Raw genomic sequence first — 18911 nt, forward strand, 5'->3', positions numbered from 1 at the left:
TATATATATATATATATATATATATATATATATATATATATATATATATTCAGTATATTCTCAATCTAGATTTAAATTGTGCATTAAGGTAAGCCCTAATTTACACTGCAGCAGGTGTGGTGGTGAATTAAAAGAATGGTTAGTTTTAATATTAATACCACAAGAGACTCCTGTAATTTAAAACACTGATTAACGTTTGTGGAAAATAAAACAAGACTTTGACTGTGAGTTTTATTATTAACCTTTCTGTTTTATTTGTAAACCATGAATTTTTTCCCCCAGATTTTGCACTCTTACCATACATTTTGAAGTCTTTGCCACACTGGCGATCACACGATCCCTTTTATCTCACCTCAGTCCTAATTTGTCTGTTTAATTTGCTCGTAGTGAGTTGATAAATGGTTGTTTCCTCTGCAGAGGCCTATAAAGTGATGGATTAGTGTGATCAAGTGTTGTGATGCTGAGCGTGTACACAATAAACAGGCCCATAATCTGACTTCTGCAGTGGACTGTAAGTGGTTGTGGACTAAATTTGGTTTGAGACAAGTATTGGTCTGGATGGAGCAGGATAGAACATATCCAAGGTTGTACATGACATAATCAGTTACATCACAGGCTTTGCTGCAGGCTCGCAAAAAAACACAAACACTGTTCATACATGACCTGTAAATACAACACACTTTGTTTCAAAGCAGCTGGTGAACTTTATGTCCTTGCATGAGCATATGAATCTCTGAGCGTGTGTGCGGTTGTGCTTGTTAAATGAGTGTGAGCACTGCCTTGAGGGTTGTTTTCGGCAAGTTAGTTGCTGCTGTAGCCAAATTGCTAAGAATCTAAGTTCAGTATATAGTTCTTGGTATTGATTTGGGCTCAGATGATTGATTCCCCTGGAGTTTGGCCCTCTGGCTGGCTATTAAAATGCTTCCAGTAACACTTTGTCACCAAGAATAGAGGGTGAAAGAAAAGAAATACAAAGAGAGAAATGCAGGGGGGAAAGCAGACATGCTTAGTCAAATGTTTAATATCAATTCTGGGTGACAAAAATGTAAATATGAGTGTCAGGAAAGGTGAAAGTTGGATGACAAATTTAAATGTTTAAAGTTAAATAAAACCAAAAGCTGATTTTAAAACGGAGAACAAGAACTTGAACAAAGGTAAAGACAGAAGAGAAGACCTGTGGATTGTCATTTCCACAGGAAGAATTTCTTTGTGAGTCAGAAAAGACACAAATGTTTGTGAGTTAGCGTGACATAAATGGTTTTTCAGCCTAGGAGCTAATTGGCAAATCTGCAGTCGCTGGTCAGCAACACTTGGTTTTCCATCTTTTCCCCCTTCTCATGCACCCTCATAATAAACACTTTTGTGTTTCTCTCTTGTATGCATTTGTTCATTCCATCTCCATACCTGCTTTGCAAAATTAGGGCTGACACTCAATGTAATTGCGATGCATTTTTTGCATTGGGATGCTAATCAGTGGTCTTGTATGCTGGGGAAGGCTTCATTTAGCAGGCTGAACGTATGCGGCAGAGCTGAATTACATATTTATAATAGTTAATGGCCCTGGTGTCCTATCACTGCACTGTAATACATATTTAATATCCCTACCTGTCTATCTAACAGACTGTGCCAAGCGCACTCTTCGGGGAAAAATGTCATGTTGCCGACACTGCTCTGACACACAGATGGATGATGGAAAGGGAATGTTGTGTTGCTTGTTCAGATTTCATAGAGTGGAATGAACACTCTCGAGAATAATCATTAAGTTCAAAAGAACTGTCTTTAATTTGTGGATTTATTACTATTGATTCTCAATAGAAAAGAAAAACACATGAGAATTTAATGGATTGTTAAAATAGCTAATGCTCAATGTTAAAATTTCCAAATTGTGCATTTCAAGCTCTTGCTTTAAATCATCTGAATGCATAATGAGCAGAACAAGTGTTTTTGACTCATGCTATAGAAAAAAATAAAAATTCTGCAGTAAACTGTTGCTTACTGAAAAGTATTTTGGGCGTGTCTTGCAGAAACACAAACTGAAATCAGGAAGGTCATAACTCTTGAATTAATTTACACCTTCATGGAATAAATGCAAATATATTTGGGTCAAATCCTTGTAAAGCTAGGACGCTACAAGTTCAAGTTCAATCAAACTTTTATCCATTAATTTTCTTTGATTCCTGATTGATTTTAAGTATTGCCTGTGCACTTTCTTGGCTTTTTCACAACTGTTTCCATCCACAGGCAATGTTTGGAGAGATTTAGACTTTTATTTCCCACCCGTTACTCAGAAATGCTCTTCGGACTTATTCTGCATACGCTCCTGGGATTAAAGGTCTTGGCAAGCACAGAGTGTATCCACACACGGGAAAACACACAATGTCCACATGCTCTCACTGGCACTCGTTCATCGATAGACATGTGCATCCTGTCATATGGGTTAATCTGGTTTTGAGACTAAATTAAATTCACAAGGCGCATTATGGCTCAATTTAGGCAAATTATTCTTCCATCAGGCAGTCACTGGGACAGATTGAGAGCATCAACTCTGATAAAAGGGGAAAATATATGAGTTCAGGACAAATAAGAAAAAGGACCTAAGCATGACTCAGATAAATTTTAGCTTGTCCATCTTAATTCCCAAAGTGTATCAAAGCATCAATTTAGTCTTTGTTTTCTCAGAAAAATTCCCAACTGTCCTCAGTTCTTATATATGTTATAGTAATTATAACAAATGGTTAAAAACAAATCTTGCACGTCGTAGGATACACCTGTAAAACGATATGTTACAGACAGCTGCTTAAACAACCCGCAATGCAAAAAAAAAAAGAAAAAAAAGAAAAAGCTGTATCTATGTTATATCAATTAAACTAAATGGGAGTGATGTCATTACTTAAATTGCTTTTGTTTACCGCCACACATCACGTAGCATTGCGAACATTGTTCACACCCATGTGTGTGTTTCTTGATGTGATTACTTAACAGAAGTGCACCAGCGCTCGATGAGTACTGATGAGTAATGTACTGTAGAGTTATTTTGGACAGGATTTAATCAGTGCTGAGTGATCACAGTTGTCCCTACAGTCTCAACCAATCAGCATTACTGATACGTCATGGTAGTCTGATAGTATAAGGTACTGTAATTTCCGGACTATTGAGCGCACCTGAATATAAGCTGCACCCACTAAATAAAACAATAATGATAATTTGTACATATAAAGGCCGCACTTGTCCACGTTGTAACATGAGTCATTTACAAATAATAATAAAAAAACAACTTTTAATTCAATACGTACCGATAACATACCCAAATACGTACAGTATTTTATTTTTTTTCTGAACAGTGCCTGTAACATGGCTGGTTATTAAAAATAAATACAGTAGCTTACCAGGAAGTCATTGATTGCTATCGTCACCTTCCTTCTCCTCCGCTGTCAGAATCCATCTGCAGACTTGAGCAAAAGTTGCTCTGCATGCAGGGAACTCATCCTCCCCCTCCTCCTTCTCTCCTTCTCTCCTCCTCTCCCCGTTTCATTGGTTTGACTGTGACCTGTTTGGTAAATTCATTGGTCAGTTATTTTTTACCCTTTATTTATACAGGTAGTCTCATTGAGTCATGAGGATCCACCCCCTAAGAGAAACGTGTATTGGTCAGCTATGTGAGCGCCCGGGTATGACGAGGCTAAATGTTTAGGTGGCATGAAGCTCGTTAGCTTGTCCAAAAAAAACCTACAAAAAACCCCCCCCAACCGTTAATTAGCCACAGCATTGTACAGTAGTCCCTCATTTATTGCAGGAGATCCGTACCCTGAAGCCCTCCGATAAGTGAAAAACCATCAAGTAGAAATAGTAGTACAAGTAGTAAGTAGTACATTATTTTAGTATTTATAAATACATATTTTAAGATGTTTTAAACCCTTCCCACACTCTTGTAATATTCTAAACAATGTTTCTAAAAGCTAAACACTCTAAAACAGCACCAAATGTCATGATTTCCCTCTCTGTGCCTTCAACTGCTCTTAGCCACCTGCAAGCTCACTTGGCCACGCCCATTTATCCGCTCTGCACATAGATCAGCTGTTCCTCTGCAGGAGGAAGTTTATCCTGCAGTAAGGGCTGCACAGAGAAGCAGGAGGAAGCTTTTTTCTACAGTTGTGGGCTGCACAAAGGAGAAGCAGGTGCTAAATAGTTTAAAATAATTTATTTTAAATAAACATTCCTTGTCAATCGTTCGGCTCATCCATCAATCAGACAATTGTGTGTCTTGTCCAGTCTTATTTTGAAAAACGGTCATAGTGCGAATCCACGATAAACGAACCGCGAAGTAGTGAGGGACTACTGTATATGCCACGGGTTTCAAAGAGTGTGAAAAAAGTAGCAGCTTATACTCTGGAAATTACAGTAGTATGAATTCATTATGCATGAAAAAAATATATTTTTTAATTGTTAACAAATGTAGTTGGGGGCGTGGTTACGTTGTGATGTGGAAAACATAAAAAAAAGTTGGGTTAAAGCTAAATAAGTGTATGTGTGCCCTGTATAAGACTTGTAATTATTGTGATGTATTTCTAGCCATATACTCGATGCAGTAACCTGAGCTGTAATTTCAAACGTGTCAGCTTTACTGCTGCAGTCAGAGTGTGAGTGTACATGTGTGTAACAAGTTTCTTGTTGGTCAGTGAGCCCCCTGTGCTTCATGGTGGATCTGTAGTTTTAAAGCATGTTAGGTGTGTATATGGGAATCATAAATAAAACAGAATACTTATATGACGGTCCCCTTAGGCTGTTTCAAAGTACTTCTCTTTCTTCCTGTAATGCATTTTTCTGCTTATAACCAGTCTTACCTTAGCTTATTGCTTTTTAGCTCTTTTTATTTCCCTTCTTTTTCCCCTTCCTACCTTCTCAAGAGTTTAGTGAAAATGTAATTTGCGCTGTGCTACATTGTGTTAGCATATACATCATGTTTAGAGTTTATAGTGTCCAGTTCTGCAACGCGCCCATCAAGAATGACGGCCAAAGCCAGAAAAAATATCAATGGACATGGGATCCAAGCAGCAGAAATGTCTGTTAGGGAGCTTGAAAGCACAGGAGCCATCTGCTCCCTGTGATTTTATTTTTTTCTTTTGGAGGTTGTTGTTCAGACTGACCCAGAATAGCCACAGTCATTGTGGAGGCTTTGGCTTGATAGCTTTAGAAGGTTAATGAGAGCAAAAGAGGTAGCGGCTGTCATTCAATCTCTGTAGAGACTGCAGTTTGGGAGGTTGTGAATAGACAAAACGAGGGATGGATGAGACTAATGGAGTAAAGTGAAAGGAGTTTAATCATTTTGGGAAATGCCTCTGCCTCACACCCTCCTTCCACCTCATTTATATTCTGATGTCTGTTCCTGTGGGGTGATTTCAATGGAAACTGAATGCAGACAAGGGCAGCAGAGGGACAACATGTGGTTACCAATAATTTATCCGGTACAGATGTGCAAAAGCGGTAATGTTAAGTAGAGATGGAAGCATCATGACGGAGCACCGTGTTGTTGTCAGTTCAGTACCACACTCGAAAAATTAGTTAGGTTGGTTCCACCAATACAACAATTCTAGTAGGGCTTAAAACTACATTTTTGGGATGCATGGCCATTGTACAGCAGCATCAATAACGGTTGAAGCGGATGAAGTAAAGGTAATGTAATAATAGAATGGAGCATGCGCTTAAGTTCCTGCTTTATTATTCAACACAGAGGGGATTTAAAAACAAAGATCACATACGTCTTATCTAGCGGCTGTAGCTATGTGGTATATTATTATCTGGTTACGGCGCATGGGGGATAAATCTGCCCTTCAGTCAAACATCGACCGGGTAGGTCTTTGCATTCATCTAGCATTGGTCTACTCTGGTTAAACTGATCAAAACGTTGTAGCAACTGTTGACACCAACAGAGTAATGGACAAGTCCATTTATTAAGTCCAAGGGAGACGAAGCGGAGGAGAAGAGCTGCAGAAATAAAGGGTAGCAATTAGTGAGTGACTCATAGATGGTGACTAAGACAGGTGGAACAGAGATAATTCACGCAAACGTTTTTCTGAACAAACAACAATTAATGGCAGAGAGCTGAGTGTCTTGAGACATCCTGTTAAAAACCCTTTGTCACTTCACTATTTGTGCAATATAGCTCATTTACATTTCATTTACAACAAATCGAATGCCTTTTGTGATACTTTGAGACGTCTTTCTTTGCTTTTGCACACCATGGCAGTTGAACAGGCATGGACAGACAGGTGCAGTCTAAACCTAAAGAAAGAAAACATGCAGCTTTGAATTCAAAATGATGCCTGAAGATGGCGAAAAGCGAAAAATCAGGGAAACAGGGATGGATTCAGATGAAAAATGGAGGGAGTGTGTTTGGTAGGAAACACCCACGGTGACATGAGAGAGACATTTAGTCATCACCAAGTGGGATGACATTTGGCATGGCATGGCCCCAGCCCCCTTTCAACTCTAGATTTACTTGTCGGTGCACCTCCGAATTTCCTCATTATCATCTTTCCTATCACTCTGTCTTCTTGACAGCAGAGCACAGCGACCATAGGAGGCAAGAGACAGGGATGGAGCAACAGAGGAGGGAAAACTTTGATTTACATACCTCTTAGAAACTGAGATTGCATCTCATTATTGTGAGCTGTAGTTTATTGTGTTTGGCTGTCAAATGAAAAAAAAATGGAGCAGAGAAGGGATGAGCTGGCTGCTGAGCCATCAAAGCTGCTCTCTGTGTGGCGACCTGCCAGCAGTGCCGGCTGTTTGCTTCTACAAACTTGGTAACCCAAACACACAAGCATGTTTTCATGCAACCACAAACAGATTCGAGCACTTACACATCAAATAGCTACAAAAGCACCCAATCAGGCACGGCAAGGACAAATCAGACTTGGGCATACAAATACACCCGAATTAATAATCACCAGCTGGGATTTGTGTTAAAGAACATAAATTTTGATTTGAATATAAATGAATTCTCGAAGATCTGTTGGTATGCGCTCTGAATGTGTTTGCTGTGCATCAGCACCTGTGTGTGTATATAATTACACACTGATCTCTGCCGATTGCATTAGGCTGCTGGTACAAACACACTCATACATTTTAGTGAAAGCTAGAAAAGGTTGAAATTCTTTCCGGTGCCCGCTGCCAGATCTTGATTTCCATTTATCTGTCAGTGCCTGTTGGCAAAGCTTTCTTCCACTGCATGGCTCAATTGATTTATTACACTGTTGCACCAAAGGCACTGGCCTACAACATGTAACTAAATCACACAGGAACACAGGCACATGTGAGCGGAGGGAAGCGCAGCTATTAGTGAATTAGGTCATGTAAGTTTTAGCCTGAGGTGTCTGTGTTTTCAAACATATTTTTATTTGGTATTGTATAATAATCTTGAAATTCTCATTGGTATTAGCTATGAAAGATGCTGATCACAGTTGTTTGTCTTTATGTTGGACTTGTGATGGACTGGTGCTTTGTCCTGGTTTTGCCCGCTCTATTTGATGTTTGGTAGCTGCAGCCACACAGTCCTGCACTATGTAGATACAGTGGGTCTAAAAAATGGATTGATGGGTGTTATATCAGATTGCTTCAAAGGTATAAAGAATGCATTTAAAAGAGAAGTGCTGCCTCACTTGTTTATGGTGCCGTTTGCACAGTTTGTCCAGCTCTACTTCTCCCTGACCACCACCCTTCTGAACCCAGGTTGAGCCTTTCAGGCATCATCTCATTTTAGCAAGACATGTTGCAAAGTGACAGCTAGCAAGCTCCTGCAAAAAAAAAAAAAAAAAAAGCTTTAAATTTATAAGATTAGGGGTTAAACCTTGTCAATGTTTAAAAAAGAAAGTCAAATTGAGCCTCCGTCTGTTTGGTGCACATGACACAGGCTGTTCCACTGTGGAATTTCTCATGTGAATGTTGTAACCACTAAGATCAAAGTGAAAATGATCTGAAAATTAACTCGTTGAGTTTCTCTAAAGATCTGGCTTTAAACCATATTTATTTTCTTGTATAATTCCCAAATGATTTGAGGATCATCATAAATGCTGAACTATTATTGTCACTGTGTGCAATTAATTATATAAAATCTTCTGTAGTTTGCATTTTTAGGGAGAAATCCATGCTCTTATGAAATTGCATGACTGATCTGAGCATTAAAAATAAATTTTGTTCTTAAATGTATGTCCTTAAAACTGGTTAAAACAAATGCTGGTGATAAGTCAGTGAAACGGTTTTGTGTTGTAACTTGATAGATGAAAAGCCATTTTGAGTGGTAATTGTGGAGGTTTAAGGATTTATAATCTTTGTTTGGAATGAGGGGGATGTTGTGCAGCAGAAGTGATAACAGCTGCAGTACATGGTATTGAATCTATTTCCACAAATAATTGGAAAGTAAGAGTATACAAAAGAAACAGCACTGGAATAATGTGACTAGAGATTCACAGCTTGAGTGTCTGTGCTCGTCTCAATGCTTGGTCTGAAAATGGACTCAGTACTTTACGTAAAGATAGAGAATGGAAAACAACAACAAAAATAAAAAAACTGAATTACAAGAAAACCGAGACCGTTTTAAACTAAGAGTATCAGAAAACATAAAAACCGGATTACAAAAACAGAAAAAAGAAAGCAATGTCAATAAATATGCACATATTACCATTTTTCAGCTGAGACGGCTGTCAAAGCTGAAGCCTATACTCTCCAAAAAGAACCTTGAGACAGTGATCCACGCCTTCATAACATCTAGGCTTGATTACTGCAATTCACTTCTGTTTGGAATCAGTCAGTCCTCCATTGCTCGTCTACAACTGGTCCAAAATGCTGCAGCCCGATTTTTAACTGGTACAGGCTATAGAGAGCACATCACGCCAGTTTTGGCCTCCCTGCACTGGCTACCCATTCACCTTCGGATCCAATTCAAAATTCTCATGTATGTTTTTAAATCACTGAACAGTTCCGCCCCATCCTATCTCACTGATCTTCTGCAGCCATATGTCCCACCGCGCTCTCTGAGGTCAGCAGACCAGATGCTTCTCTCAGTCCCAGAAACCCGTTGTAAGCTCAGAGGTGACAGGGCTTTCTCTGTTGCAGGTCCACGACTGTGGAATGAGTTGCCACTGAGTGTCTGGCAGGCTCCCACACTCTCAGTCTTTAAGTCTCGCTTGAAGACCCACTTCTATTCTCTTGCCTTTACCACGTTGTGATTTGTTTTGGTCCGGTCTGTTCTCTACTCTGTTGGCCATTTTAGTTAGCTTCTGCTGCTATTTGTATCTGTATTTCTATTTTATGTTTTCCTGTCCGCTGTGCATGTTTGTTTTCTTTTGTACAGCACTTTGGTTGGCCTTGTTGCTATTTTAAGTGCTCTATAAATAAATTGGTATGGTATGGTATGGGGGCAGCACGGTGGCGCAACTGGTAGAGCTGCTGCCTCTCAGCGAGCAGGTCCCTGGTTCAAACCCCGGTCCAGGGGCCTTTCTGGGTGGAGTTTGCATGTTCTCTCCGTGCATGCGTGGGTTTTCTCCGGGTGCTCCGGTTTCCTCCCACAGACCAAAAACATGCATGTTAGGCTGATTGGTAACTCTAAATTGTCCGTAGGTGTGAGTGACAGAGTGAATGTTTGTTTGTCTCTATTTGGCCCTGTGATGGACTTGCGACCCGTCCAGGGTGTACCCCGCCCCTCGCACAGTGATTGCTGGACATGGGCACCAGCGACCCCCGTGACCCAAAATGGAATAAACGGGTAAAGATAATGGATGGATGGATGGTATGGTATGGCATTTTTCAGGTTATTTTAGGTTTGATTAAGTAATGAAAATATTTGCAGAGTTAAATGTACATATGTGAATCATTATTTCAGATCTATCAACTACATATATAGGAGTGTCAAGAAGAAAACCTTCATCATAAGTGGCATATTTAGGAGTTCTAGATGTGATTTGCAAGAAAAAAAAAGATACATGATAAAATCAAATCAGACAACACAGTCACAGATTTATCAGAATATGTCAGATGTAAGTAAGATGCTTTTCACGGCTTGTTTGCGTTGTGAATGTTAGAACAAGGAGCTACTGTATACACTAACGGTGTTGAATTGTTCATGCAAGCTCTGTACATGTTGCTGTCATGTAAACAACACATGGCTTCCATGTTACACGAGTGACTGTCTCTCTGTTTGCAAATTTAGCCTTTTTATATCAGAACTTTGTAGAAGCTAGCATTTTCTTGTTTCAGTACTGTTTTTGTTGCATGCACTGTTCAGTATCATCTGTTGTCTTGCTGTGTCTGTGATGGGTAAAATACATATATTTGAAACTAAGTGGATTGTTTAACACTTCTTGATCTTAGTTCTTAATAACCTATTTGTATTCATTACTGATCATTATTTTTTATCTCTCTACTCGTTTGTCTTGTAGATAGATATCAACATGTGGGCAATATGCAATAAATCAGATGTGTACCACTGGTATTTAACCATCCCCTACTGACAGAAATCATGCTGGGAACATTGTTGCATTGTTTGTTTCACAGCTTTCACATATTTTATTTCACAAAACTCCACTGAGCTTGTCACATTGTCATGTTGTCATGAGATTTCCATGGACATGTTGTGACAGTGATAGTGTGATACCTTATGCCATGTTTTTGACAGTGATAGTTAGAAATTTTACAGCAAATGCCCATTAAAAATGATGCAACCTCAAAAAAAAAATAATTTAGGTATTCATTCTGTTCGTACAGTTTTCAGCAGAGATTCAGCAGATTTAAGGCAGTGCTTGATTATTATTTAGTCTAATGTTATATTCTTCAGGTATTTTTTAGTATTGGTTGATCGTGATTTTAATAGCTGAAAGCCAATAGGGATAAAGATTAAACTTTCATCATTTCTGCAGGCTGAATGTTATTTGTTATCTTGCTTTTTAAAAAAGTTGTATTCCGAGATAATTCATTAAAAATCTGTAAAGCTTTCAGTAATTCTTTTATGAATGATCCAAGTCTCTGTCAATTAGCAACACAGAATGTATTAATTTTCAGTACTTTAATTTGTTGCCTTTTAACTAGGGCCTCTCTGAATATGTTACACCCAAAAATAACCACTGGGTTTGCTGATTAGGTTTGACTAAAACTGATGGAAGTGGGGTATTTTCTCAAAGGGCTTGAGTGGCCAATGACTCCTCCTTGCCAGAAGGCAGATATATTAATTCTTAAGCTTTTGCAAATAATCTGCTAAAATTCCAAACCCACTGCTCATCTATAAGGAGTTTCTTCTGTGATGGATTAAACTGGTTTAGCAAATTTAAAACTAAAGAATACCACAAACTGGAAGTGACGCCTACATTTCCCTCTCCAAGTCAGGTTTTCCCAGTACTTTATTTAAACTTCTTCCATCCTGTCTTAGAGGACATCTCCCAGTGATTGGCTCTTTTCCTTTTATGATGGTGTGACAGTGTTGTGAGGGTCCAAACAGCAGGCATACAAGCATACTTCAGTTAATAATAGATCTATGTAATGAGCAGCAGCCCAAATGAGCTTTTAATGGTCTCTGTCCACCTAAGGCAACAAAGTAAGGGATGGGATGGATGATGTGAAGAAGCAGAAAGATGGAGAAGGAAGAAAACAAATATGAGAGGCCCAACCTGTAAGCTAAATTAAACAATTCAAATTAAAGACATTGATCAATTTAGGTATTCTCGTAACTATCCATCCATCCATCCATTTTCTTTACCCGCTTATTCCATTTTTGGGTCACGGGGGTCGCTGGTGCCCATGTCCAGCAATCACTGTGCGAGGGGCGGGGTACACCCTGGACGGGTCGCAAGTCCATCACAGGGCCACATAGAGACAAACGAGACAAACAACCATTCACTCTCTCACTCACACCTAGGGACAATTTAGAGTTACCAATCAGCCTAACATGCATGTTTTTGGTCTGTGGGAGGAAACCGGAGTACCCAGAGAAAACCCACGCATGCACGGAGAGAACATGCAAACTCCACCCAGAAGGCCCCTGGACTGGGGTTTGAACCAAGGACCTGCTCGCTGAGAGGCAGCAGCTCTACCAGTTGCGCCACCGTGCTGCCCTTCTCGTAACTAAATGATGTAAACTTTGTATTTATGTATGACTGTCTGACAGACTTGCTTTAGTTCTGCTGATTGCCAAACAAAACTTGAAGAAAAGCATATTTAAAGGACTATTTCAGTTATTTCTGTTGGAGATTAGATGTTCAAATCCTCAGTGCTCTCATTAGGAGATTTGATGTAAGAGGCACTACAGTGGTTCATAACTTTAAGGAGATCATCGGTTAATTTATACACTTATGTTAACAAAAATATGATTTACAAACATGAAACTTGGCATTTGCTTTGATTACTCAACCTGACAGATTTGTTTCTAAAACCTATCAACTGTGATTTAAATGCATCCACGTGATGCATTCTACCACATACACCACATATGATGCAAATGACCACAAAGAAACCTTGACCTTGATAAACGAAGACACCAACTTCTTCTCTCTGTCACTTTATTTCTTTCAAAGCTCAACATGCATTACATATATTTGTAAAAATGCTTTTTTGATCTAGCTCTTTTTGCTGTTTAAAGAACAAATACAGTTTTAAATATAGGTTTTATGTAAGTCAGTAAGGAAGGTGGAATGATCTAGTTGGGAATTGAGCAAAATGCTGTTTGCTGGGAAATTCATATTTTTGTCATGTTTGTCAGATAGGGTTTAAGAATACCAAGATATAAATACCAAAACAGTACATCTTAGTAAGTATTCTGGGTAACTCAACAAATTGACGCTACAGTTGGAGCTTACCAACAGGAAAAAAATACATTTCTGTACTTTCATTACACCAGCTCAATAAAGTACTTGTATTTCTGCAACAATAACCATCATCACAAATAAGAAAAATGTAGGCAGACTAGACAATAAGCTTTATTTTTAAAGGAGGGCAATAAAGCTTTAGTTTTATGATAGGTATGTGTATCTAAGACAAGCACTAGGTATTACAGTTTTATTAAAAAGAATAATCCAGCGCTGACCTTTTCACTCTCTGAATTTTTAACAGACAAATCTTCAGACCTTCGCTTTCATCTTTATTCTTTTCAACTCTTTAAGTTCTCTCTGCTGTGAGGGAGCCTCACCAATGTCTGCGCAATTTGTTATTCTTGCCTTATTTTTGGCTTTTTTATATTTTCTTCCTCTGAACCTCTTCTGCCTTGTTTATCTATGACAATCTATCCTTTTTGAACAATGCAATTATATGGAGAAGTTTACCTCATGCATCTTGCAGATAAATCTTTCCTTTTTGTTTCATTTAAAATGTATTAAAATGAAACAGGATAAAATGCTGCATGCATTAGTCTCTAGGAAGCCTTACCGGATGTTAGTTGCAACAACAACAAAGTACGGAGAAAATCTAGTTTTAATTGTCTTCAGAAAGATTTAAGGAAATGTGTCTTATTGCTGCATGAAAGATGCCATGGTTCTTTAGAAAAGCGTTGTAAAAGTGGATAAGTGCATATGTGAATAGCTTAATATAACACGTTTGTTCATTTACAAACATTTTAACCATTTTATAACTCATTTTTTTAACAAAATGTTTTTTCTAACTGTGATATATTTTGATTAATTTATTTTGTAATGGTTTTCATTCAAACCATTAAAAAATGCACAAAGGGACAAACCCATCCATCCACCCATCCATTTTCTTTACCCGCTTATTCCATTTTGGGTCACGGGGGTCGCTGGTGCCCATGTCCAGCAATCACTGTGCGAGGGGCGGGGTACGCCCTGGACGGGTCACAAGTCCATCACAGGGCCACACAGAGACAAACGAGACAAACAACCATTCACTCTCTCACTCACACCTAGGGACAATTTAGAGTTACCAATCAGCCTAACATGCACGTTTTTGGACTGTGGGAGGAAACCGGAGTACCCGGAGAAAACCCACGCATGCACGGAGAGAACATGCAAACTCCACCCAGAAAGGCCCCTGGACCGGGGTTTGAACCAAGGACCTGCTCGCTGAGAGGCAGCAGCTCTACCAGTTGCGCCACCGTGCTGCGGGACAAACCCTATGGAGAAAAAAAAGCACAATTTTTAAGAAATGTTTTAATATTAGGCAACGTGGATTTTTTTTTTCTTGTAACTTTTGCATCTTCTTATCAAAGGATGAGCATCAAGCTGCACAATCCCAAACCTCTTCCTGTGCTCTTACCTAGTTAGACGACTAAAGTCCAAGATGAATAAAAAAGTCGCCAAAGAAAAATTGTCACACTGTCCAGATTGATGTGTTGATACTGTGTCTGAAAAAGCTGCAGCATTTTGACATAAATTAAGCTTTATATATATTTGATTGATGCAACTCTGGGCACGCTGGAGTTTGGTTTACATTTCTTCTTCAGGGTCCAGCGGCATCATTATTCATAAGTGAGTGGGTGCATCTTTCTCTGCAGGTGCAGCATCACTTCATGCAAAAGTTCTGAAGAGTTCTCGAGAGAGAAATCACTTAAAGTGCAATAATGTTGGTGTTGTGCCTTGAGTACTTATTTGCAAAACTAAAATAATGAAATGAAAAAAAGCATTTTGAGGCTACGTTATTTCCTTAGTTTTTGTGTTTGCGTGGCAAAAGTTTGATTTCTGATCATTTTTGCTTCTGTTGTGACAGAATGCCGTGATGTGTTGTTACCCATGATGCTGCAGGAGTTAAGTAGTGCTCTGTCCAGTATGGCTGATGGGCCTCATGACGAGAGGAGAAACAGTTTGGAGCTTCTCAACAACATTCTGGAGGTCCTCAGCAGAAAGAACGTGGTAAGATCATTTTGAAATCAAAGGCAGTGAGAATATCTTCTGCATACTGAGAACATATAGTGTCATGCTATTCCTCTGTCCACCTGCAGATATGTTAACATACTTTCAAAGTTTAGTGTGAACACCTGCAGAAAAATCTTGATCATGTTACAACAATGTCACCTCATGTTTTTGACACTTCCTGTGTAGTTTATTCCAGTTTAGTAATGATCACTTGATCAGACAACTTGTGCACCAACAATCAGTGTCCATTTGGTCTCAATCTGCATTTATAGATAAATGAAATGCAGTAGTCATTGGTTTATTACAGGTGTTTGGACCCCCCCCCCCCCCCCATGCATTAAGTGAAATTCTGCAAAGTAACTACTTTATATTTATTTTTGTATTTATATATATATTTTAAGGCTTTATAAACCCTTCCCACACTCTTGCAATGTTCTAAACTCTTAAACCTATGTCATTTTAACAACATATGTACAGTATATGCACTGTGCTGTAGCTACTGCAAAATTTCATATGGCTACTCGCCAGCCTTGCTCCAGATCTGGTCAGGTTCTGATTGGCTCTCTGCAGCCGTTGAGCACCAGATGCTTTTGGAGAGAGCCGGACCTTCGGGGAGCCAGCACAAAACCACACAATTGTCCAGATCGAGTCTAAATAATCCAGAGGAATACGATGGAAAAAAGTCAGTATGAGCTCTGAAGACACCGGACCTCTGAGCAACGTCTCCCCACTCGAGAGGCTCCCTGTGCCGGCAAGCAGCACTCACATTGACCGATGAGGCTGGAAGTAGTTCTGGTCCGGTTCTGATAGGCTCTCTGCATCCACTGAGCATTGAAGTCACTATGAATAAGGACCAAACCTTTTAGTCAGATTCGGATCAGATCAAAACTTTCCCTCCATTTTGGCAGAAAGCACATTGGCTGGAAGCACTGTTGAATTCTGGGAAGTGCACTGTTGCCTTGTGTGTAGACTCATTGAAAGAAAACTACAAAATGGCGGCGCCTGTCTGAATTATTATTCTTTGTCATTAACTTTTTCCCAACCACGTGAGTAATTTTACTGTAAAGTCGATAGTCGTGTGTTGTGTACTGTACAATTTTTTTTATTTTTTTTTTACAATATTACTGAACATTCACAAACTGCAATAGAGCGAGTCCGCGAAAGTCGAACCGCGAAGTAGCGAAGGACTACTGTATAAGATTTGAATGAGAAATGCAAAGGTATAACGGTATTTTTAATTTTTTTTTTTTTAATGTGCAGTTGAAGTAAAATAAAATGTCAAGCATTCTTTTTATTTCAAATACCTTCCTTCTACAGAGTTTGGAAATTAGTCAATTCATAGTAAGGTTAAGAAACTATTGTAAGATTGTGTTCTGATCTGAAGCAGGGAGAGGAGGAGCACTTGTTTTCCATTTTCAGAAGGTTTAGTTTACATGTAAAGTACAAGATCACCAGCCTTGGGCCATTGTAACTCCACCATGCCATAACGAACAATGGCGCAGAGCATAAACAGAAAACCCATCTTCTTCAGAGCTCGGCCACACCTCCTGGAGTCATCATCACAATGGACGAATGGGAAGCCCTACTCTATCATGTGACCCAGCTCTCAACCAATAATATCTCGCCATCTTGTGGTCTATAATGGTGGGTGCGTGAATGTTGGGAGTTGTAGGCATGTAATTAATTAAAACTACATTTTCTACCGGAAACGTGTTTTAACACAATATCATTCTAAATAACAAAACGGGATACATATATCTAGATATTTCATTAAGTTAATATATTATCTGATAAAATGATATTTCATCATTATACAGAACATTTCATTTGATCATTTCCATATGTGGATAATAAACTTAGCAGTAACACATACATTTTAGACAACCACAAGCAGTTTGTGCTTTCTTTTTGGCTATCCTTGACCAGTTATGTGTTTTTTTCCAAACACTATTTTTTTAAAGAAAAATCAAGTTTACTCCTAAGCTCAACATTTTTAATTGAAGCACACACTCTTTCTTGCATGCCAAACAAATACAGTATATCACCAGTGTCAGGCAGAGGGCTTTATAATTGCCTGGTCAAGTTACAGACAGAGTGTTTAGTTTTTGAAGTGAAGGTATGGCCTTTTTTTTGGCTCAATTTATTTGAATGTGCTAATTAAGCATAAGCCAAGAGGAGAAGCAACAAAAGGAGAGAGCAAGGCAATGAATAAACTGGAGTGGAGTAATTGTGATGAGATGAATTCCCCCTGGTAGAAGGCTGCGGCAGAGAGTCAAACGGCCATGATTTGTAAAAAAAAGAACGAGACAGAGACTGGGAGTTAGGATGAAAGTCACCAGATGGATAATTTATCAACATAAAACTCCAAAAACAGTCATCCCTCACTGAAATTTTAAAGCAAACTATGCTGAATTGACTTTCAAAGCTGTCAAAAGGCAAATGAACCGCAGCGGAAAAAGGCTGGAGAAATGAACACTGCCCGAGGCAAATCAGAGGGGATGAAAGCCTGAAAGGAAAAGCAAAAAGTTAACAGTTTAACGATGACAAAATTGTTTATTTCAGAGGCATTTCCGTAGGTGAAGGGCTTTTAGAAAAATAAAACACAATGGAAAAGAAAGCAGGTGCTAAGAAAAATAAGAGAAAGATGCATGAGCATTGGAGAAAAAGATAAAAGCTGCAGCCTCTTCCCCTTTACCCCTTTTTTATGCACCTTTCATTTTCCCCGAGTTCTCTTCTCTCTAGGTGGTACTTGATTAAATTGTCACATCACAGATGTTTCCAATCCAAATAAATATTCAAAGAGAAACGCAAAGACGGGAGAGAGATTATGTGAAAGACAGATGCTCGTGTCCATGGCTGCTCGCGTTGAATTTATAGGTGACTTTGAAACTCGTGCGATCTGTTTGTTGTTAGAATGAGGGTGATGAAGTGGAGACCTTGACAGAGAACGATAGACATGGCTCGCGAGATTTGTCTCACGTTTTTCTTTCTGTCTAATGCCAGAACAAAAGGCTTGTTAGGGAGAAACGTATGACTCGCCTGGAATGTGGACAAGAGCAAGCGACAGCATCAGCAGAGACAAAAACCTAAATCAGTTCCTGACAGCCTTTTGTTCATAGAAAACCTACAATATTTAAATGAAGTCAATTTTTTTTAATGCAAACTTATATAACTTTAAACATGAGTTTGTGTGCAGAACCTTTTTTATGAAATTATATAATATTTGGTGTAGGTCTTCCTTCTGGTAAGGATTCAGTCGTCCTTTTTCCAGAATTTTTATGTAAATCAGCTTCACATTAGTTTGCAGATGGGCTGTAGCTTCACAGAGGTGTGTGCAGGACCAGGAGGCAAAAGCAGTGCTCATCTTGGTTTGTTTGGGTGACACAAACTCCTCGTCATGGATGGCGAAGCAGTTAACCCCCCCCCCCCCACACACACACACACAAAGGCTGGATGGAAACTGTCTAATATTCTAAGTGGGTCATGAGATTTGAATAAAAAACACGGAAGATGATTTTACTGAAGATCCAGACCATAAAATGAACAGAATGGCCATTTAGATTTTCAGCGTAGTTAGAAAACATTTATTGATACTTTCAGTGTAGTTTCAGCAAAATATATTACTGCGAGTAAATATTCTAAACTGAGCTGTAAGACAAAGCAAGAAACTTTTTTTTTTTAAACTGTTGGGAACACAGCGATTACAAAACTGAGATAAAACGACATTATCTCAATAAAAAGTACTGTCAGATTGATGATCAGAACAGCAAATTAAAAAAACGATATAAAAATATGTGCATCTTGGCTCACAGCTGTGTTCTGGCCTCTGGTATCGTGTGTGCAACCTCTGTGAGAAACAAGCCCATAAAATAGATAAAAATATCTCCAAAATGGTGATTATTGCTTCTCCGTATGCATGATGAATCTTAAACTCGTCGTTTCTGGTTTTTCGTTGTTTGTATTTTTTTTTGCTTTTAGAGATGAGTGAGTGATCTGGCTCTTGTTTTATACATACTCACTAGTTTCTGAACAAACACCTAGCTATATTTAAAAAAATAACAAAAATCA

The 18911-nt window shown here is 38.9% G+C and overlaps 1 protein-coding gene across 1 annotated transcript in view; it reads left to right on the forward strand.

Annotated features, from left to right (window-relative positions):
* The window catches only part of LOC119408457 (dedicator of cytokinesis protein 2-like), a 135494-nt gene that overhangs the window by 34740 nt on the left and 81843 nt on the right, over positions 1-18911 (forward strand). Inside the window, exon 25 of the mRNA XM_037675283.1 lies at positions 14698-14840. Coding sequence (XP_037531211.1) covers positions 14698-14840 — 143 coding nt within the window. The remainder of the gene's footprint in view (positions 1-14697; positions 14841-18911) is intronic.

The sequence above is a fragment of the Nematolebias whitei genome, chromosome 4 (assembly GCF_014905685.2).
Source record: "Nematolebias whitei isolate Nwh7 chromosome 4, NemWhi1, whole genome shotgun sequence".
Taxonomy (NCBI): domain Eukaryota; kingdom Metazoa; phylum Chordata; class Actinopteri; order Cyprinodontiformes; family Rivulidae; genus Nematolebias; species Nematolebias whitei.